We start from the raw sequence: 22,544 nt of genomic DNA, 5'->3' as shown, positions 1-22,544 counted from the left end.
TCAGGGAAATCCTCTATTAAAAAGCAAGTTTGAGACCAACCTGGGCTACATGAGACCCTGCCTCAAAATAATAATAATAATAAAGCCATAGCCTACAGAAGGGTATTGGATAAAAACCATCCAATATCAAGTCAATATGGCCCCACTTTAGCAAAAGAAGATCTGTATCCTTTATGTTACCACAGGGAGCATGGTTATGTGGTATCATGCCCAACTAGGAAGGGAAACAGGACAACAGATTTCTGACTCCTGAGCCAGGACACTCAGAGGGCAAGGTCTGCATCTCATGCCGGGTGGCGTGTGACCAAGTCTTCATGTCTTCCCTTTCTAGACATGGAACAGACAGAAGGGAGTCCCTCTGAGGACAGGACCACTGTCTCTCCAACTGCTGGGAATCTTGGGCCACCAGGAAGCACTACAGAGGAGGTGGCTGAAGGCACAGCTGGGACAAGTGTGCAAGAAGGGTCTCCAGGTGAGGCAGGACAGCAGTGTGAAGTCACATCTGAGGGTGCAGTGTCAGGGCGGTGCCCAGAGGATGGAAACAGATCCAATGAGCTCACGGCAGACGCTCAAGAGGAGGCCAGTGGGAAGGAGGGAGCCAAGGCTGATCTTGCAGAGGAGGAGGGCGGGAAGGAAGAGACCACCACGACTTCTGAGGGAGAGGCTGGCAAGAAAGAAGAGACAACACCGGAACCCAGCGAGGTTAAAGGGAAAGAGGAGACCACGCCGACCTCGGAGGCGCAGAAAGCTGATGAAAAGGAGGCCGATCTGGACGCTAAGGACAAATCGGATGTGAATGATAAAGTCAAGCGTGAACCCAAGGAGGGTGTTGAGGCAGAGGCTACTGTTGAAAAGGCTGAGACGGAATCTCAGCAGAAGGCTGATGTAAAAGACCAGGCCAACGCTGAACTTGAGGCAGCTGATGGGACAGAGACTGGAGGTGACGCAAAGGAGCTGCAGGTGAGCAGGGATGGACGAGGGTTTCAAGTCTCCTCCTCCCTGGAATTAAAGCCTCCCTGATTCCCTTGTTCATCTGGGGTGTTGTTGTTGTTGTTACTACTACAAAACACCCAAGCAAATCTATTTAAAGAGGGGGGATTACTTTGGCTCATGGTTTCAGAGGTTTCAGTCCTGGCTTCATTGCTTTGAGGTCTATGCTAAGGCAGAAAGACGGAGAAAGGGCACCAGGATAGAGAAAAACTGTTTTCCCCATGGCAGTCAAGGAACAGGAGACAGGGAGAAGAAATCTCAGATCATAAGATATTCCCCTTGCTGGGGAGATGGTTCCTTGGGTAAAAACTCCTGCTAAGCGAGAAGAAGCACCTGGGTTCAAATCCTCAGAACGCATGGACGAGCCAGGCACAGGGGCACACATCTGAAATCCCAGAGTGCCTGATGGGAGGCAAAGACAGGAGAATCCTATTATGCACAGCCCAAGAACAAAGAGAACTTGTCTCAAAGAAGAGAAAGAAAGGATTACACCTGAGGTTCTCCTCTGATCTATGCATACATGTGCATGCACACACTGTGGCTTGTGTGTGCCCATATTCACACACGTAAACGCATTTACACACACACACACACACTGTGGCATGCCTGTGGCCATACTCACACACATAAATGCATACACACACACACTGTGGCATGTCTGTGCCCATACTCACACACATAAATGCATTCACACACACATACACAAACACATCACAAACATACATGCATCACTTGAAAGATATGCCCTTCAAAAGCACACCCCTCATGGATAGATCCTCTCTCACTAGGTCCCTACCTCCTGTAATAACTCATTCAATTACGAACTTGTTGCCAATGTGATAGTCTATTGGTGAGGTTAGCACCCTCATGACACAAGTACCTCTCAGTAGAGGATGTGGCCGCTTTCTATCCAAACAATTACTAGGGAAAGCACAGTCTTCCTCCAGCAGGTACCAAGATCCTGGGAGTGGGACTGGGGGAAGGTAACTGTGGCTCAGACTGCCTTCCAAATCTTTCTGAAGTCCTTAGAGAGCCTTGGGTAGCTGCCCACACAGATCCCGTTCATCCCAGGAGCCAGGGAGTCCCACGGAAGAGCAGGAGCAGGGAAAGGAGAAAGAATCAGAAGAGAGGGCAGCGGTGATTCCCAGCTCCCCCGAGGAGTGGCCTGAGAGCCCCACAGACGAGGGACCCAGCCTCAGCCCAGGTAAGGGAGATCCCAGCATGCCACACGGCTGACTTGAGGAAAGAGTTGCAGGGAGCCCATGACAGAGCCTCAGCTTCCTCCTGCTCTGTTCTGTCCCTCCAGATGGCTTGGGTCCAGACTCCACAGCGTCTGGAGGGACCAGTCCTTCGGCCAGGTAATGCCAAGCCCCAGAACTCTGACCCCTCCTATCTCCTGCTGCCACTTCTCTCTGGGCCTCCCCAGAACCTGATTTCCAGATATTCCAGGATTCCTGGCCCTCAGCCTTGTATCCCAGACAGATCCCAGGAAACAAAGAGTGAGAGGCATGGGAGACATCTGGTCTACCTCCTGTTCTATGGCTGAAGCCTCTTCAGGCCCCATGACTTCAGCTCTCTCAGTGTCAGCTATAAGAATGACCAGAAAGCCTGAGTTTGGATGAGGGCTCTGCCACTTACCAGTCGTGTGACCTTGGCTGTGTCACTAAGCCTCTTCTCATCTGTGAAGGGAACGTGACAGTTGTAAGGACATCCCAGGACTATTGTAGCTCCAGTGATGTGTGAGCAGAAAGCCCCTGACGTCCAGGAAGTGCTAGACAGCCAGGCTTGTTCTCCCACGGCACCCAGTCTCTTCCTTGTCCCCATTTTACAGATGGGGAAGCTGAGGTTCAGAGAAGTAAGGGGGCAGTCTCAAGATCACACAGGAATTAAGAACAAAGCAAGGCTCCAAACTCAGATCAGAGCCCAGGCGTACTCTAGTTCTGTCCCATGTGGGCTTGACAGACCACAAGCTCCCCAAAATTAGCCTGAGTCTTCTCATTGCTTCTTGGCCCATCCAGTGCTAGGCACAGGATGAGTGTGTGTACCAGTTCAGCACAGGTCTGTCCATAGCAGAGACCTCTGCCCCATCATCCAGCAAGCCCCCACCCCCCACCCACCCCCCCAGAGCTGCTCTGGACTCGGTGGTGTTGGTTTACTCCCCGTTCGTGCTCCTGCAACCTCTCCACGTAGTGAGTCTTCGCCCAGTGATGTGCCCCAGAGCCCCACGGAACCCCCACCCTCGGTGGAAAAGAAGGAGAGAGCACCAGAACGCAGGGTGTCGGCCCCTACTCGGCCCCGGGGACCCCGCGCACAGAATCGCAAAGCCATCGTGGACAAGTTCGGCGGGTAGGATGCAAACCAGGAGCCAGGGTGGACTGAGATTTTCCCTGGGATCTAGATGCAAACCAGGAGCCAGGGTGGGCTGAGATTTCCTAGGATCTATGGATGGGGGCTAATGGAGGGAGGGAGGCCTGGGGACCAGCAGAAACCATCACCTGTAGCCTGAGATTCCCCACAAAGGACTGTTTATGGTATCTCGCTCCTCCCCTCACAGGGCAGCCTCGGGCCCCACTGCACTGTTCCGGAACACAAAGGCAGCCGGGGCAGCCATTGGTGGTGTTAAGAACATGCTTTTGGAGTGGTGCCGGGCCATGACGAGAAACTATGAGGTGGGCACAGGCTGGGGATACAGAAGGGGCAGGGACACTTTTCCCCAGGACAAATGTGTGGCGGAGAATCTGAGGGTCCAGATTCCAAAGGATGGGAGAGGCAAAGCCCAGGCCCTCCGGCCCAGGGTCGCTTAGGTCTTTCGTTCCCTGTCTGTCTATCACAGCACGTGGACATCCAGAACTTCTCCTCTAGCTGGAGCAGCGGCATGGCCTTCTGCGCCCTCATCCACAAGTTTTTCCCAGACGCCTTCGACTATGCAGAGCTGGACCCAGCAAAGCGGCGGCACAACTTCACGCTAGCCTTCTCCACTGCAGAGTAAGCCCCAGTCCTGGGAAGGCAGAGTCGGGAGGGAAGTGGGTGGCCTCAGAGAGATCCAGAGGAGCATACAGGATGCGTGCAGGTAATCAACCTTGTATCTGAGGGGTTTAAAAAGAACCTTTAGGTCAATGGCTCAAACAAAGAAAACTATGCTCCGTTGTGGCTTCTGTTCTAAATGAAGAGACAGGTCCTAAGAACATACATGCAGCTAACATATAATGACAGGCAGCGACAGGTGCCCTGAAGAACATTCAAAGGCCGGGGAGATATTTCAGTCGGTAAAATGCTTGCTGCACAACCTCGAGGACCTGAGTTCCACCTCCGAACCTGTGTAAAATGGCAAGTGTGCCCTAGACAGGCAGATCTCTGGAACCTGTTGACTGTACTAGTCTAATTAGTGAGAGACCAAGACTCAGATAGCTTGGCGGGTGGCTCCTGAGGTGCAACACCCAACACACATGTGCACACCAACACACACATTCACAGAAGATTCAAAATTGAAGCAGAATAAAAGAGAGAAGACAGGTAGACCTTCTGGTTTTGGACGTGGGGTCAGATTTTAACTCTGTGTAACCTTGGACATGCCCAAGGTCCCCCACATCCCATGATGTTTCCCCCTTGTACAGAGATAAGAACTCGGTAACATAATTAAGTTCCTGGACCCCGTAACAGGGCCAAACCCACAGCAAGCCCTTCAAAAGCTCCTGACTGCATTGCTATCATTATAATGAATGATAGGGTACCACGATAATCACCATTCACTTTGGGTCCTGGAGGGGTGTTATTGCCGAGGCTCGCATAGCCACACGCCAAGGGCAGTGTAAGGAAGAGACTGAAGGGGGAAACTGGGTCAAAGATAAGACTTTGAACAAGGGGTGTGGGGACACATGGCTCTATTCCCCGCACTCAGGAGGTGGAGGCAAGAGGACCTCAAGTTCCAGGCCCACCTGGGATATGCAGTGAGAGCCTATCTTAAGACAAAACCAACCAACTAACCAACCAAACAAGCAAGGTTGCCAGAGTGGCAAAAAGGGGTTGGGGTTCCTGCCACCTTCAAGCTCCTACCTCCAACCTGGGAAATGACCCAGAAAGAAACTTCTAAGTCACTGGTGGAGACAGGGTTGTGCAGAGGGTGGGGTAGGAAGATAATACAGACTAGGAAACGTTAGGGTCTGGAGACCCAGGCCCATCGAAATTATAGGTTCCCTGCAGGGACCTCAGGTACCACACTCCCAGCTGTTACACTCTTTCACCTTGGGCAAAGCACGAAACCCTCTGAGCTCAGTTCCTCCTCTGCTTGTTAGAGATAAAGAGGAGTAACCGAGACCGTCTCCCGGGGTCACCCGATAAGACACCTGGCACTGGGCAGGGAGGCCCCAGCTGTGATTAGCCAGGCTTATCAGCCCCAGCAGAACCAGGGCTATCAAGTAGCCTCCAAATGCAGCCAAGATGTTAGAAAATGAGGACTTGCTGGGTCACCTGCCATCTGGACACACAGCGAGCAGTCATACAAATGTTCTCTGTCGACTGCTATGGAGCACCCTATTAAAAACGATCGGGGGCCCTCTCTAGTGTGGAATGGCCCTTTTCTGCTCTCTCCTTCTCCGTAGTGTCTTTCGCCGATCAGATACAGCTTCTGCTTTGTGGGCTTGGTTACTGTTGGCCCCGTGAGGGCAGAGTTTTGGCTGACAAACAGAAGACTATTAGCACACAGTAGGTGCTTACAAAATAGGTGATCTCACTGATGGGAGCTGTTCTGGTTGCTGCCAGCCAGCACTCTAGGGAGGACTCATGTTCTGTCCCTAATCCAGAGCGCAGCTGTGCTCATGTTCAAGGAAGAAGAGAATACAGACTAGGAAACGTGAGGATCCGGAGACCCAGGCCCATCGAAATTATAGGTCCCCTGCAGGGACCTCAGGTGCCACACTCCACTCACACTGGGTTGGCTGACCCAGTGGCCTTCACTTGCCTGGACCCATCTCCTGGGCTCCCTCTTCACCTTTGACCCTATGCCCCTCCTTCTGCCCTCTCCTCAGGAAACTAGCCGACTGTGCCCAGCTGCTAGAAGTGGAAGACATGGTGCGGCTGGCCGTGCCCGACTCCAAGTGTGTCTACACCTACATCCAGGAGCTGTACCGTAGCCTCGTGCAGAAAGGGCTGGTGAAGACGAAAAAGAAATGAAGGGCAAAGCCACGCAGGTGGAGGAAGCAGGGTGAGACAGCCGACAGCCATAGCCTTCGGGTGCTTCACGCCAGTGGCACCAGTCATTAAAAGTGCTTTTGTAAAGTTCCTCTCGTTCCTTGATGCTCCCCGCACCCCAACGAGCCACACGTGTGTGCAATAGGCAGTGGCCAAAAATAAAAAGAAGCCTGCATTTGGAGCTGTGGGTGGCAGTTTCCCAGGTCCCCCCGCCACACACACACCCTCTCCACTTCTCCTCCACAGTGGGGGGATTTCTAGACAGGAAGTAGACCATCTCTAGAAATCTCACCCAACTGGGCTGCCGCAGCCGGCCAGTAAGTGGCGCTCTCGAGATGGACAGCAATTCTAACTCGATGGTTTTCAAATGAAACAAATCCCTCCCAGTGTGTCTGAAGTTTCGCCTTGTGTTAACGCCACTGTACTGAAGCTCAGTGGGTGAGAGAGTGCTGGTTTGGCATCTATGAAGCTGTGGGTTCATTCCCTGGCACCAGCAAGGGGAAATCAGACAGGCTGCCCAGGCAGGAAGAAATGTGGTCTCTGCTGATTGACAGATGTCCATTGGAAGGCGTCCTGAGGATGGTCCACTCAGGGCCAGCATTCCTGATCGTGTGTGGACAATAGCCACTAGAAGCAGGGTCACACTCTTTTATCAGTCCCCAGCCAGCCCTCCTTCTAATGAAACATTTAACCCAAGCAGCTCAGAAGGCAAAAGGTACAGGCCACCAAGCCAGATGGGTGGCCTTGGTTGAATCCTCAGGACCTACATAGTGAAGGAGAAAACTCTCTCCCAAGAATTATTCTTGTACCTCTGCTCCCAGGCCTTGGTGTGCTCATCCACCGTACACAAACACTCAAAATGAAAACGCAACAAAAGCTAAAAAAAAAAAAAAAAAAAAAAAAAAAACCTTTCCTCTCCTGGAAAACTTAGCTGAACTCTGGGATTCATCTGTGAAGTCAATGACAGACAAGCGCACACATTTTGTGGAGCTCCCTGGACTAGAGGTTAGAGGTACACAAACCCCTTCTTGAGGCCTAGCCCCCAGAAACGTAGCCAGTCAGAGAGCAAGCTGTCTAGAACCCTGAAGTCTGATTCCTGGATGGAGTTTAAATTCTTCATTTTGAGATTCACCAGCGCAAAAACAAAATGATTAACATTTAAGTCTGGGCATACCTAGAACAAGCATGGCTGATTCCAATCACTCAACAGTGAATTTGGCTCCTTCTGTGTGCCCAGCCTTCTAGCCATGGTCCTGTCTTCCTTCTTCCTTGGTGCCTGGGCCCTGAGGCATTCAAGTTTCTGCCAGATGGAGAATGGGAAAGCAGGCCCAAAACTGTGCGGACCTAACTTGCACTGGCTTTGGGAGCGGCCAAGAGTGTGGGAATGGCACCTCTACCACCAAATGACACCCCACACAGGCCTACACACACACACACACACTAGGCACATTTATTCATAATTAGCAGCCACAAAGGAAAATGTGATCAGAGGATAGGCCTCCAAAGGCCTCTGGTGCCAGTCCTGATACACACCCACTAAGCAGAAGATCTAGGCAGAGAGGCCTGAGAAGGAGAGCTAAGAGGGCCTGTCCTCTCCAAACTTAAGGGTGAACTCTTCTGCGTTTCTCTTGAACATCTCTGGGTTCTGGGTCAGGAGCTCGCCAAGTTCCAACCGCACAGGCTCTTCTGGATTGGGTTTACCCACCAGCACAATGAGGGCCTCCAAGACTGGGGAGAGAGAACAGAGAGGGAGGTCAGTGCCAAGGAGGAGCATGGGAGCTGGCACCCAGTTACCGAGCTTCGGGCAAGGGGCTAGAGGTTAAAATACACAGACGCACACAGACAGAGAGACAGCGACACAGGTCATCCTTGAATTCCCCAAGAATGCCCCCTTTATTGTGTTGAGGGGCAGATTATATAGAGACAGCCACGCCCCAGCCAAACCCACCAGAAACCACTCTCCTGCCATCAGGAACTCCTGAAGGTCTCATGCTCAGAGCAGCTGTAGGCACTCAGATCAGGGGATTACAAGAAATTCAGGATCTGGGGTCTCACCGCTCCCAACAATTTTCTGTTTTGTTATTTAGCGCTCTCTCTCTCTCTCTCTCTCTCTCTCTCTCTCTCTCTCTGTGTGTGTGTGTGTGTGTGTGTGTGCGCGCGCCCATACATGTGCAGATGGTCTTGGAGGCCAGAACGGGGAGTTGGATACCCTCGGCCTGGAGTTAGAGGGCGTCGAGAGGGGCCTAATGTGGGTGCTGGGAACTGAACTGTCCTCAGCAAGAACAGCAATCGTTCTTAACTGAAGAGCCACGTCTCAAACACCCTGGTTTTGTGTTAGGTTGGAATTTTAAAGAAACTTTTATTTGAGGTGAAGTAGTTCTAAACTAAAGACTGAAAACCGTTCCCACCCCAGTGGCTTTTAATCTTTCTCAGCTGTGCACGAACCGTGGCTCAGTTTCTCGGTCACCCCTGAAGAGTATCCCGACCGTCCAGTATCTCAGGAAGCATTCCTTCATCCCACAGGCTCACCTAGACTTTATTCACCTTTAAAATGTGCTTGGGCGGGAGAGATGGCTCATCAGATAAGGACTTCTAAAAGTCCTGAGTTCAATTCCCAACACCCACATGGTGACTCATAACTCTACAACTGTAGTCCCAGGGGATCCAATGCCCTTTTTGCTGCGCATACACACAGACAAAACATCCACATATATAAAATACATAAGTAAATAAATGTATTTATTTGGACCGTGCGGTGACTCGGCAGTTAAGAGCACTACACTTGAGTCCCAGCCTTCACATGGCACCTCACAATTGTCTGTCGCTCCAGTCCCAGGGTTCCAACACCCTCTTCTGGCCTTCACCGGCACCAGACATGCATATGGTGCAGAGACATACATGTAGACAAAGGATACATACATATTAAATACATAAATGGTTAAACATTTTTATTTATACAGTCTTAAGTTTCTACACATGCGTATCTTGCCTCTGTGTGCATGTGTGCCACATGCATGCAGTACCCGTGACAGCCAGAAGAGGGCACTGGAATGCCTGGAACTGGAATGCCTGGAACCGGAATGACGGATGCTGGGAGCCACCGACTGAGGTCCGGAACCAAACCCAGGTCCTCTGCAGAGGCAGCACACCATGCGCTCTTAACTTGGGAGTCAGTCACCTCTCCAGCATCTGTTTATTTAGTTTTGACTCAGGGTCTAATGTAGTCCAAGTAGACCTCAAATTTGTTATGCAATTGAGAATGAGCTTTTGAAATTAATTTGTTTGTGTGTAGGTGACACGTGGGAATCCGACACACATACCTGACACAGAGCTTGTATAGAGGCTCATGTGGCGCCGAAGACTGACCCTAAGACCTTAAAGACAAGCACTCCACCAACCGACTTACACCTCTCTCCCTATCTCTTCTCTTTTAAGCCTTTAACTCAAACTAAGCCCCAAACATCCCCCACGCAATGGCCTCCATCTACACGAACCCTCTTCTGGGCAAGGCCAGCCCTACCTTGGTAGGTCTTAGTGTAAGGCTTCCAGTTCCTGATGCTGATCAGGGGCAGACACACCAGCCCATCCTCGCTGACATTGGGGTGGTAGATCTTGGTGATGAATTTCAAAGTGGGAGGCTTTAATGGATACTCCCTGGGGAAATCGATCCGCAGACGGAACGCCTTGAGGTTATAGGGAGGTTGGTCCTGGTCAAAGAGAAGACACTGAGTTCTGTTCTGATGATGCAACCCCCTGAAAGATGGATTTTCTCCAAGGGCTTTGATCTGGTTCCCTCCCTTTCCCATCCCAGGATCCCGGGTTTCTCTGTTCTGCTCCCAGGAAGATATGAGGGTTTGGCAACTGCCTTAGAAATGAGAGGAAGGATAGACTTTCACAAGACCATTGGACAGAAAAATCTGACCCTGGGTTTCACCCTATTGTCCTGTGTGACCCATCTCCCATCCCTGAACCTCAGTTTCCTCAACTGAAAGATGGGACAGAAACCCAGAAGATCACACAGACAGACCTGGCTCAACTCAATGGGTCACAACAGAAAACAGACAGACACGTGAGAAGGAGATGCCCAGGGCAGAGAAGAGGCGGCCGTGAGAGCTGAGTGTGTGAGTGTGTGTGTGAAATGGTTGAAGAACAAAGTTACTAATTGAAAATGGTGCAGATGCTATGGAAAACCAGAAAGCAGTTCTCCAAAAATCAAAATGGGATCCATCAATTCCACTTTGGGAAATATTCCTCAAAGAATTTTTTTTAAAGATTTCCTTATTTTATGTGTGTGAGTGCCCACATGGAAGTCAGAAGTCGTTGACTCTCCTGAGATTGGAGTTACAGACAGTTGTGGGCCACCATGTGGGTGCTGGAAACAGAAGTCAGGTCCCCTGCAAGAGCAACCAGTGCTCTTAACTTCTGAACCATTTCTCCAGGGCTCCCCAAGAATCTTTTTTTTTTCTTTTTTGGTTCTTCAAGACAGGCTCTGTCTGTGTAGTCTTGGCTGTACTGCAAATCACTATGTAGACCAAGCTAGCCTCGAACTCACAGAGATCTGCCTGCCTCTGCCTTCGGAGTGCTGGGACTAAAGGCGTGTGCCACCACCACCCAGAAGAATTTTTTTTTTAAATAAAATCACTTTAACCTAATGAAGTCACAAATAAAAATATCACGGAGTTAAGGTAGCCACTCACAAAAACATTTGTCCAGTCCCAAACCCTATTCATCTCAGTGAACTTCACAGCTAGAGCAACCTTTCTGAACCATGCAACTTCCCTTAGGTTTTCTGTTTTGTTTTAATTTATTCTTCTCTCGTATAATCCATTCTGACCAAAGCCTCCCGTCCCTCCCTCCACCCTCCCAGTCATGGGGTCCTCCTCCTGTTTCCCTTCAGAACAGAGCAGGCCTCCCAGCGACAGCAAATGATTAGGGTTTTACATGTTACATCCTCACGCTCGGCACACACAAAAGAGGAAAACTACAACAGGGATAAAACTGGAAAGCCATCAGCTTTATGTCCCGTCATGACTCCTGTGTCCTTCTCCCTGCACCCTGTCTGTCCTCATCGCCTAATACCACCCACTCTTGGTCTCCTTTCGAATGTCACACTGTGCCCACCCTACAGCTGTTTGCATGTTGACACTATAGACCAGGATCTGCATGTGAGAAAGAACATTCTGGTTGGCTTGGTTTGGTTTGAGTGGCCCCACTTTCCAGGTCTAACCATTTGCCTGCAAATTTCATGGTTTCATTTTCCTATACAGCTGAAGAAGACAAATAATAGAGCCACATAATACATGCTAGAGACGCATAATACATGCTAGAGACACATAATACATGCTAGGGGCACTTAATACATGCTGGGAGCACTTAATACATGCTAGAGACACTTAATACATGCTAGAGACACATAATACATGCTAGAGACACATAATACATGCTACAACTTGGAGTAATCTTGAAGACATCACGATAACTGAAATAAGCTAGATTTTATAGAAGAGCAGGCAATGCTCTTAACCACTGAGCCATCTCTCCAGCTCCTAAGCTAGATTTTGAAAAGCTGGTGGCATACAAGCTCCTAGCATTACGCCTGATTGTTTCCATGGGCGCTGAGGGTTGAACTCAGGCCGTCATAAGCAACAACTGAGCCTCTCCTGTTTTTGATAGTTTGTCTGCTGAACCTTCTTTGGTGGACTTGGTAGCTACCAGTTTGAAGGAGAGATGTCCTCTAAGTCCAAAGTTTCTGTTGGTGTGTTCATTGGTCTGACTGGACTTGGAAGGAATTGGTCCAGAGACACGGCCTTTAACATACACCACAACCTCCAGAAAGAGATCCCAGGTCAAAGGACGGTCTCAACTAGTCCTGACCCTCCCTGCCCATGCAAGCCTGTGTCACCCCCTACCTAAGAGGGGACACTCACAGGCAGCAGGAGCATGTTCCACACCAGCACGTTGTCATCATTGCCAGACAGGTCCCGCAGGTACGGTGGAAGTTGTTCCAAAAGATCCTCCAACTCCTATAGGGGTCACATGGGGGGACAGTGGGCCAAGTGCCCATAACCCCAGCCCCCGACCGGCAGCCATGCAGCAAGCCCAAACAGGATATCCCAAGAGCAGAAAGCAAAAGGTCAGAGCCTGTTGTGGAATATTTGCTTACACTGTGTGAAGATGTGTCACTGTGATTGGTTTAATAAAGAACTCGCTGGCCAATAGCTAAGGGGGAGAGAATAGGCGGGACTTCCAGACAGAGAGAGGAACTCAGGATAAAGCTAGGCATGCAGTAGACACCAGTTAGACACTGAAGAAGTCAGACATCCAGTACAGAAGAGAGGTAACTGAACCACATGGCAGAACGTAGATTAACAAAAACAGATTAATTTAAGTCATATGAGATAGATGGGAAACGCCTAAGCTAAGGCCAAGCTTTCATAATTAATGAGGCTGTTGTTTGTGAGCTGGTGGCCCACAGGAAAACCCAACTTCGAGAGCCACCGCTTAGGGAGCACTTGGTGTGAGCCACCGCTTAGGGAGCACTTGGTGTGATCACTCAGCACAGCTGATTTCGGCCTCACCCCAGCCCCGCAGACCCATGTATGAGAATCAACTGATCACTGCTCTCAAATATTGAGAACTTGGGAGGAAGCTCTCCTAGAAACCTTCCTTTCTGAAAGCAAGGTACCTAACTCAGTCCTCTTGCCTGCTTCCTGGAAAGTCACGGAGTCCCGTTTCCTCTCTCCGTCTTCAGTGACATCTGCTGAATTCACTGGCAGAACAAAGGCAAGGACATCACCCATCCATGCCCTCCACCACACCACCACAGGGGTAAGGGACTGATCCAGGCTGCCCCTAATGAGAACCTCTGCGTGATACATGGTAACCAGGGGTTCTCAGAAATGGGCAGTCCATTGGGCATCCCTGATTCTCCCAGAAGCAGTAGCCTGAGCATCCTCCATGGACCCTTGATGAAGACAGGGTGCAGCCCCAGGAACATCTTTGAGGTAACAGAGGGAATTCAGATTGGAGGGTGTGGATAGTGTGGATGGACACACGATCAGGAAGGAGGGAAGGGGGGGAACAAGAGCGCTTCACAGAGGTCACATGCTGTGAGATAGGCCTTGAGGAACAGATAGGAGCCCACCAGGTGGAAAAGCAGAACGCCAAAGCCGAGGGCTCAGACAGGACAAGTGTGTGCAGGTGCCACTGAAATATTAATAGTTACTACAGCAAAAGGGCTTCATGGCTAAGTACATTTGGGAAAGTTGAGCTAAACAGTTTTGTCACTACAGAACAACCCAGAGTTTGTGGATTTGGTTTGGTTAGTGCCTTGAATATACTAGGTGGCACCCTACCACTGAACCCCCCTCCCCCAGCATACCCAGAGTCTCCAGTTACCAGAGTGCATCTGATCAAGGAACCTCACCCACGGAACTCCAGATCTTCTCCTTGTGTGGGGGGAGAGGGGCAATGATGACACACGGGCCATTGTAAAACCACACATTCAAGGCAACTCAGTCCTCTGGGACAATGAATAGATACAAACTGGTGGTTCTCATGCTGGGATGCCTTTACCCACTAGGGGACATTTGCCAATATCTAGACACGTCTTCCCTTATCCCGAATGGGGTAAATGCTACCACAGTTCAGCAGGTAAAGTCCGGATGCTGAGGAAACAACCTGCAAAGAATTATCTGGTCCCAAGGGGCAACAGAGATAAGGTTGGGAAATGCTTGTGTAAACACAGGCAAAGAGAAAGTTCCCCTGCCCAGGGGGTTGGAGGTGGGGTCCTTTGCTGTTGTAAGCCTTCTGTACTCCCGCTCCACACACATAAACTTCCCACAGTCCCTTCTATCTCTCAGCCTCGCTTCCGCGTCTAGTCAGGCCAACAATTTGCTTCCTGTGCCTCCTACTTAGAACCATGACCACGCATTTGCCTCTTCTACCTAACTATAACTATCTTCTAGAGCTTGGGCAAAAAAGAGAGGCTTAGGTAGAGCACAGATCTTGAGTGCCCATGTTCTGGGCTGGAGATGCAGCTTAGTTGGTAAAGTGTTTGCTCAGCAAGTGTGAAGCCCTGGGTTCAATTCCCAGCCCTGCATAAAACTTGATAAAGTGTTATACATCACTGATCCCAGGATTAAGAGGTGGAGGCAGAGAAATCGAGAAATCAAAGGTTCAGAAGTTGGGTGCCACTTATTGCTCTAACCCAGAGGACCCGGGTTCAAGTCCCAGCACCCACATAGTGACTAACAACTATCTCTGTAACAACCAGTTACAGGGGATCTGATATTCTCTTTTGCCTCTGCTAGCACCAGGCATGCAGGTGATTCACAGACATACATGCAGGCAGAACACCTGCCTTTTTACACGTAAAATAAAAGCAATAATTTAAAAAAGAAATTAAAGCTCATTGACAGCAACACATCAAGTTTGAGACCAACCCAGACTACATAAACCCTATCTCAAAATTAAAAAAAAATACCAAAGGGGAATCTTCTCTCTTACCACTGGGAATACTTGGATCTCCTGTGTTTTGGTGAATTCTGCCATGCCTTTCCCATAATTGCTGAAACCCAAGCTAAGGCACACAGCTCCTCCCAAAGCCTGCTAGTAAGTCACCTGACTTAGAGGAACTGAAAGTGAAAACGCAAAGGCCATTAAAAGCCCTGTGAGTTAGAGTTTCTTCAGTCTGGGCTCAAATTCCAGCCCAGTCACTCCCGCTGAATACCTGAACAGCACTGGTCAGCCAGGTTCTCTCTGATATCTCAGTTTCCTCCTCTGTGAAATGGGAAGACACAATTATCTCACAGAGCCGCTATAAAAATTAGATAAAAAAAAAAAACAAACTGCCTGGCACTAAGGGTTCTGGAAGCAATGCAAGACAGTCCATTTCTTAGCACTAAGGTAGCAAACCCCCTCTGCCCTATTTTGCGCCAGCCTTTAAATTTTAGTTCTGGAATGAGCCTGCTCTGGCCTTCTCCAACTTAAAGAATTTCCCTTTGTATAGCTGACGACAACGGTCACCTCTTTTCTCTCGTGAAACAGCCTTTCCCTAAATTCGGCAGACTGGAGGGGAAGACTTAAAGCCTGGGTGTGCCAGCCCCAGCTCACCAGCGTTTCTCATCTAAGATCTCCAACCGTGGCTCCCTTTAGCCCTCTAGAAAATCCTAAGGAAACTACCTCCTTCCCATTCTTCCAGATCGTACTCAAACAGTGTCCCAGAAAGAAACGAAAGCGCAAATGGGATACGATTTTTGTTCCTTTTCTGCCCCCTGCCGCCTGACACTGGGCTCAGGCATTTAGCATCTGTAGCGGACTGCGTTGGGAACCTAACAGGGCATAAATTGGAATTTCTCATCCAGGGACTATTCTGTATACATTCTTTCCAGGGACCGCCCATCCCGTCTGCATCTCTAGCAGTAGGTGGCGCAACAGAACCCTTCTGTGCCTGAGATAACGCCCCACTAATAAATTTCTAGCAGAATTGAAACTGAAACCACTTTGGGGAGTTAGTTCATTCTCACCCACACACCCACACACTCACCCTAGTACAACTCGGAAAGCTAGTGACAGCTCTTGTCTTGTGTGTCCCCATCCTAGCCCACAAACACACATACACACCGATCGCCCCCTTTCACTCCTTCATTGGGAAAGGGTACAGATGCCTGGGTTTCAGCCCACCCTAATAAGCAAAAGCGCCGGAGGTCAGCCGGAGGAAACGGAAGGCATAGAGCATGGGGCGGGGGGCATAGAAAGGGGTTGTCTTCAATGCGCCTACCTTCGCTACTCGCTTGCTGGCTGTCATCTCGGGTTCGAGTGTGGGGCACCAGCAGACTCTCGCAGGTCCCGGCTCTCTGAATCACAGGCTGAGCCACACCCACGCCCCGCTCCACCCACACGGACCCTAGCGGCTCCCCACCCCTTCGGGAGATACCTGGAGGGCACGGTCGAGTGCCCAGATCCGTGGTCTTGAATCCCAGGAACTCTGCTCTTGCAGGGGGAGACTAAGTCCTTGGAGAGCTCGGCTTCCCTTGGTTCCTGAGTCCATCCCGAGCCTTCACCAGCCCCCTCCACGCCGAGAACATACTCGCCGTGCAAACTTAGCTCTGGTGCGGGACTCTCTGTAACCTCCGCAAAGGGATAGCCGGCCTAACCCCCACCTCAAAGCCCTGGGCCACGTCACTTTGCCTTTTTGGGCCCAGTGCCCCATCTTAAAGGCGAGCAGGGGACCAGTGTAAACTGATGCCCTCCAAGGAACGCTCCCTTCTCTGTGTGGGATCCCAGTGCAGCCCAGCAGTTGGGCCTAGACATCACAGCGGAGGCTTCTTTTAGGTTGCTTGGTGCTGATGCTGTTGGACCCATTCGCTTTTAGTTTGGGGCACTCTGTCGACCTGTAGTCCTTTACTCCTCAGAACACCTAGGAGGTCGCTGCTAGATGGTGGTTTGGAAAACGGATGGTGGGAGAAGGCTCAAGATAGATTTCAGGAGCCTATTTTATATTATTACCAGCCTATCACAAACTATGGACCTATTGTGTGTTCTCACGAACAGTCGAGAGTTCCCGTCCCTCTGTGCAAGGGCAGAGATGCCTTGTTCTAGCCCAAGTTGAGCCACGGTGGATTAGCAGCCCCCCCCCCCCCATCCCAATATTGAACAGCATCTGGAAGAAATTCTGCTGCTGGGATGAAGCTGGTGAGGATCCCACCTTCCCCACCTCACCCAGAAATTAGTATATTTTGAACCCCAAGTTTTGACCCAGTATGCCACATACTTTTTTGTCTGTCTGGGAACCAAATGTCTGCTTTGCTTCGCTTGCAGGATAATTCTGCTATTAATTCAGTAGCTTTTACCAGGTACCTCCTAAATGATGACAATAAACAGGTCACCATCAGCAATCCCTCAATATAGGTAGGGGAGGAGGAAGCAGGCGTTTGTACCCATTTCTAGTCAGTCTTAGTTAACAAGCACTTACTACTGAGTGCCAGGGACTGTCTAGTGAACACAGCAGGTGAGAAAGTGTGGTGTCTGTCCTCAGAGAAGCTCTCAGGAAGTTGAAACACAGAGAATCCAGACTCTGAACTTTTGTGTCATTGTTGTTTTTGTTCGTTTGTTTTTTGAGATAGAGTCTTTTCACTATGTAGTCCTTTCTGGCCTGGAACTTGGAACTTGCTGTGGACCAGGCTGCCCTAGAACTCAGAGATCTGCCCACCTCTGCCTCCTAAATGCTGGGTTTAAAGGCCTGCACCTCCACACCCAGCTAAGTCTCTGAATTTTTATTAATAATAACATTAAGAATCACTCAGTCCTCTGGAGGTAGGAGGAGACTCACTTGATCTCCTGTCGAGGGGGCAGAGGCTTTCTGGATGACAGAAACTAGTTAGCTAGTAATTAATATTCGCATGGCAAACATTCTCATTTCTTTTTTTTTTGTATTTATTTATTTATTATATATACAATATTCTGTCTGTGTGTATGCCTGCAGGCCAGCAGAGGGCACCAGACCTCATTACAGATGGTTGTGAGCCACCATGTGGTTGCTGGGAATTGAACTCAGGACCTTTGGAAGAGCAGGCAATGCTCTTAACCTCTAAGCCATCTCTCCAGCCCCAACATTCTCATTTCTTTGTGTTTGGGTCCTAGGGACTCTTCTATTTCCTTATGAAATATACAATGAATCATTGTTAATGAAAATTTCCCTACCGTGCTACAGAATGTAAGGACCCAGGGCTTCTGGGAGCCCGGAGAAGCGGTCCAGCAATTAAGGGCATGTGTTGCCCTCCCAACAACCTGGGTCCAGTTCCTAGGATCCACATGGCGGCTCACAGACCATCCATAATTCCTGGAGATCAGACATTCTCTTGTGGTGCACAGATATGCAGGCAAAACAATCATGCATACAAAATTTAAAAAAACTTTAAAAAAAACATAAAAGAGAAAAGAAAGAACTCAGGGTTGAAGAGATGACAGAGCAAGAAAAGCTGTTGCTGCCAAACCCGGCTTCCCGGAATCCACGTGGCAGAAGGGGAAAGGAGAGAGCTGAATGCTTTGGGTTGTTTTCTGACCTCCACGAACAAACACCACAGTATGTTCACGAACACACACACACCAAAGAAAACCTAGTAGGAAAGCACACTTGAATGCCTCCCTTTTACCTAACCATATTTTGTATCCATTACCCATCTCCCTCCGTTCTTCCTGTCTGCTAGTCTTGCTCATTTCCTAGTAATATCTATTTTTTTCTCTGCTTCTGTGGGAACTCCTTCAAGCTTCCACACAGGGAGCGAGCTGATGGTGGTGGCTCACACCCTACTGCTCAAGAGATGGAGGCAGGAGAATCGGAAGTTTAAGGTCAGTTTGGGCTAATATGAGAGTTGGCAGCTAGCTTGGGTTACATGAGACCCTGTCTCAAACACGCAAATAGAACAGAAAATCCACATTTGAGTTACAATATGTAGTGTTTGTCTTTATGTGTTCTGATGTATTTCATTTGTGACACCCAACACCCATGGAATAAAATTTAAGCAGAAATTTTGAATAAAATCATTACCCATTCAGAACTGTGCACTAATACTCATTTTGAAAGGTTACAGATGAACATTTAAATTTTAAGCTCCATTGTATTTCACGTGCATGAGTGCATTTTATGTGACCGTATGTGTGGGTACCACATATTGCCTGACGCTGGAGGCGTCGGTGGAGGGCGTCGGATCCCCTAGAAAGGTTGTGAGGCTCCTGGGTCCTCCCAGTACATGCTCTTAATTGCTGCGTCACCTCTCCAGCTCTTCCAAAGAAAATTGTTTTTAAAAGAGGGAAATTAAAAAAATAGAAAATAGAAATAAATAATTGATAATGGATGCTTTAAAGCTCTCATATTATGGACTATCTAATTAGCTCCCCTGAGCTCTCTTAGGAGTTGGTACAGGAGATCATAATAACTTGCTTAAATACAAACCTTTTAACCCAGGGCCTGATATAACAAACCTAGACCGCAACAATATAAAACTCAACATGTCCTCAGGAGGTGATGTTTTATTACAGTACTCAGGAGGCAGAGGCAGGTGGATCTCTGTGTTTGAGATCAGCCTGGTCTACAGAGAGAGTTCCAGGACAGCCAGGACTACACAGAGGAACCCTGTCTGGGAGCGGGGGCGGGAGAAAGAAAGAAAATAAATTATAACATTGTCATTGTTATTTTCTTTATCGTCATCATTCAGTTCGGTGACTTCCAGTGCAGAGGAATCCCCCGAAGGAATGCAAACATCTTTAAAGGGTTTAAGTAACAAAGCAAAACTGGGGTAGCCATTCAGTAAATAAGCAGAGAGCTCATTTAATAGGAATAAGGCCGGGCTTCCATCTCCAAGGCTCCAGAATGCACAGTCACGGATTGAAAAGGCATTTTCTGCTTTTGGTTTGCTTAATCTTGGTATGTGATGGTTATTATTTAAAAAAAAAAAAAACCTTCACGTATTTTTTAAACAATAAAGGTTTGTTTTGGTTATTGGGTTTCAGGTTTTTTTTTTTTTTTTTTTTTTTGCATTCTCTGGGGCTAGAGAGATGAGATGGTCCAGTGGTTAGGATCACAAACACCTGCAACTCCAGTTCCGGGGCGTCCAACGACCTCGTCCAGCCTCCACAGGCAGCTCTACTCACACAGATATACACACTGTTAAAAATAAAATACAACAAATCTTTTGACTAACAAACGCCTTTCATGTTCTCAAGTTCTTTGGTTTCTCTTTGATTTCTCGGAGATAAATAATCAGCTTAATGCTCATCCATCTTTGCTTGTTTTTCTGTTTTTTGAGATGGAGTTTCACATCCTTGACTGTCCTGGCACTGCTCTGTAGACCAGGCTGGCCTCAAACTCACAGCGGTCCTACTGCCTCTGCTTCCCAAGTGCTTGGATTAAAGGTGTTCACCACCACTGCCCGACAGTCTTTAGTACCTCACACATGCAAATTTCCTCTTTTTTTTTTTTGAAACAGGGTCTCCTATAACCCCAGGTGGTCTCTAACTTGATATTTAGGTAAGGCTGATCCTTTGGCCTCAGCCTCCTGTGTGCTGAGATCCCAGGCATATATAATCATGCTACTATGCTGTCTCTACATCCCATTTTTAACAAGGAGGGCAGAAAGGCTTCACTGCACACTTCACAGGGGGACTTTAGTGACGAAGTTCTGCATTCTTTATGTTGGTTTTAGCAACATTCCCTTTAGGGCTGTGCTCTGATTTTCATGGCTGTTTTTTTGTCTTGTTTCCCTTCCTCCTTTAAAAAAAATCTAAATTGGCTGAGTGGTAGTGGCACACACTTTTAATCCCAGCACTCAGGAGATAGGGGCAGGCACATTTGTGAGTTTGAGTCCATCCCGGTCTACGAAGTGAGTTTCAGCATAGCCATGGCTGTTACATAGAGAAACCCTGTCTTGAAAAACCAAAACCCAAACAAACAAACAAATAAGAAATCTTCAGTTTAAAAAAAATTACTGAATCAAAGTAAACAAGAATGCAATCTATGTCTGGGCATGATGGTTTAGTGGGTAAACACGTGCCATGCAGACGTGAGGACCATAGCGTGACCACCTAGAACCCCAGGGCTCCTATGGAGGGTGGGTAGAAATGGGGAGGCAGGATGTTCCTCTGAGGCTCAAGCCAGATAACTTCCTGGGAAATGGAAAAGAAGAGACCCCACTCATACATATGAGGTTGTCCTCTAACCTCCACACAAGCTTGCAAACACACACACACACACATGCACACGTACACACACACACACGAATCCAATCCAGGCAAAGGGCATGAGTAACAATACTGACTGTTACTGTATTTAATTCTTCTATTTTTGAAAGAGATGAAAGTTAAAGCATATTCATAGGCCCCTAAAAGTATCGTGGGCTGAAGGCCCTGAGCCTCACTGACCCGGATTCATTCTATTTGTGGTGAGTGCTATTGATTTTCCATTTACAGAGACAAAGCCCTGCCCTGTTCTCATATCAGGGTAGCCAGTAAAGAAAATGAACCCATCAAACAATATGAAAGCAAATAATCCTGCGGACAGGGCAGACGAGAATACGGCCGAATCAGAGAACTCCGTAGCCTTGGAGGGAAGACTGGGGTCCAGAGACGCGCATCCTCACGGGGCTGGTGCAAGAATTCCAGAGCTGGGCTGTCTCAACGCTCCAGACACCCTTCTGGAGCTGAGGTAGCTCGACTGCCCCAGAACATTCCGGGAAGGGCTGACCAGTCCCCAGTGGCTCATTTTCACGGGATTCGGGAAGTTCCTAAATTACCCCATAGCCTGCTCTTGCCAAGCCCTGGGGCCTGGGGCCTGGAGAGTCGTCTTCCCAGAGGACTCCATGAGGAAACTGCTCCAGACGGCCTTTGTTTCCAGAGGACAGCAGTTTGTAAACCGCTCAGAGGCAACAAGCCCGAGACCGAGTTTCTTTACATCCACACGGTCACGTTTTGTTGAAGAAGAGAAGGGGGAGGGTTGGGGAGGAGCAAACTAATGGGGCTGCAGTGAAGGCTCAACATATTTTTTAGATTATGTATTTATTATGAATAAAATATTTTGTCTGCATGTATGCCTGTAGGCCAGAAGAGGGTACCCGGTCTCATTATGGATGGTTGTGAGCCACCATATGGTTGCTGGGAATTGAACTCAGGACCACTGGAAGAACAGCCAGTGTTCTTAACCTCTGTGAAGACTCAACATTTTTTAAGAGTGCTCACTGCTCTCTTAGAGGCTCAGGGTTGCATTCCCAACACCTCTTGCTTATATATGAAATGTAAAAGGGTAAAATGAACTAGCTGCCCTGCCTTGGAGGAAGGGAGACAGACTTCTGTCACCCAGGTAACCAATGCTGCTGACCAGAGGACCCACCCAGAGGGAGGAAGATTGATCATCCCGTGCCCTGAGAATTTTGTTCCCTCCCGTTTTTCTTTTCCTTTTTGGTTTTTCGAGACAGGATTTCTCTGTAGTTTTGGAACCTGTCCTGGAACTAGCTTTGTAGACCAGGCTGGCCTCAAACTCACAGAGATCCACCTGCCTCTGCCTTCTGAGTGCTGGGATCAAAGGTGTGTACCAGCACAGCCTGGCCTTGTTTTCTATTTAACCTAGAGGGGGAAGGCTAAAGATGCAGTCTAGAGTTGAGGCTGAACCATCCACGGGTCGGCTTTCTGGACCCACTCTCTGGGTGGCAAATGGTAACAGTGCTAAGAGATAAAAATATGATCTTTAAAAATACAGGCAGAGGAAGAGCTGTGGAAGGTGAGGGCCTCGTGGAGTCTCTGTTGCTTGGTAGCTCAAGGCAAGACCCAGAAATGTCTCTAGAAAGCTCTAAGTGAAAAAAGAAAACAGCCATGTA

General features: G+C 48.8%; 2 protein-coding genes across 6 annotated transcripts; one reads left to right on the top strand and one right to left on the bottom strand.

Moving 5' to 3' along the window:
* The first annotated feature begins 333 nt into the window (after nt 1-333).
* Smtnl1 (smoothelin like 1) lies at nt 334-6,159 on the top strand. Its single transcript, XM_041639831.1, has 7 exons — nt 334-960; nt 2,062-2,194; nt 2,297-2,348; nt 3,181-3,336; nt 3,545-3,659; nt 3,824-3,975; nt 6,015-6,159. Exons 1-7 carry the CDS (start codon nt 334-336, stop codon nt 6,157-6,159), a joined length of 1,380 nt encoding a protein of 459 aa, XP_041495765.1.
* On the bottom strand, nt 3,738-16,053 carry Ube2l6 (ubiquitin conjugating enzyme E2 L6). 5 transcript variants are annotated; one of them, XM_041639834.1, is made up of 5 exons: nt 14,686-14,733; nt 12,105-12,200; nt 9,698-9,884; nt 7,711-7,905; nt 3,738-4,076 (listed from the first exon to the last, which is right to left on the bottom strand). In XM_041639834.1, the coding sequence occupies exons 1-4, from the start codon at nt 14,728-14,730 to the stop codon at nt 7,754-7,756; spliced, it is 480 nt and encodes a 159-aa protein (XP_041495768.1). In that variant the 5' UTR covers nt 14,731-14,733; the 3' UTR covers nt 3,738-4,076; nt 7,711-7,753. The 5 variants fall into 5 exon arrangements, with proteins under 5 accessions (XP_041495768.1, XP_041495769.1, XP_041495767.1 ...); XM_041639835.1 differs by lacking the exons at nt 3,738-4,076; nt 14,686-14,733 and adding an exon at nt 15,959-16,053 and having other exon boundaries at nt 7,618-7,905; XM_041639833.1 differs by lacking the exon at nt 3,738-4,076 and having other exon boundaries at nt 7,618-7,905.
* Nucleotides 16,054-22,544: the final 6,491 nt, after the last annotated feature.

This window comes from Microtus oregoni, unplaced genomic scaffold, assembly GCF_018167655.1.
Source record: "Microtus oregoni isolate MIOR12 unplaced genomic scaffold, Mior012 000060F_ref0000265, whole genome shotgun sequence".
Lineage (NCBI taxonomy): Eukaryota > Metazoa > Chordata > Mammalia > Rodentia > Cricetidae > Microtus > Microtus oregoni.
Note: the sequence above shows the minus strand (reverse complement) of the source record. Positions and strands in the feature narration are given on the sequence as shown.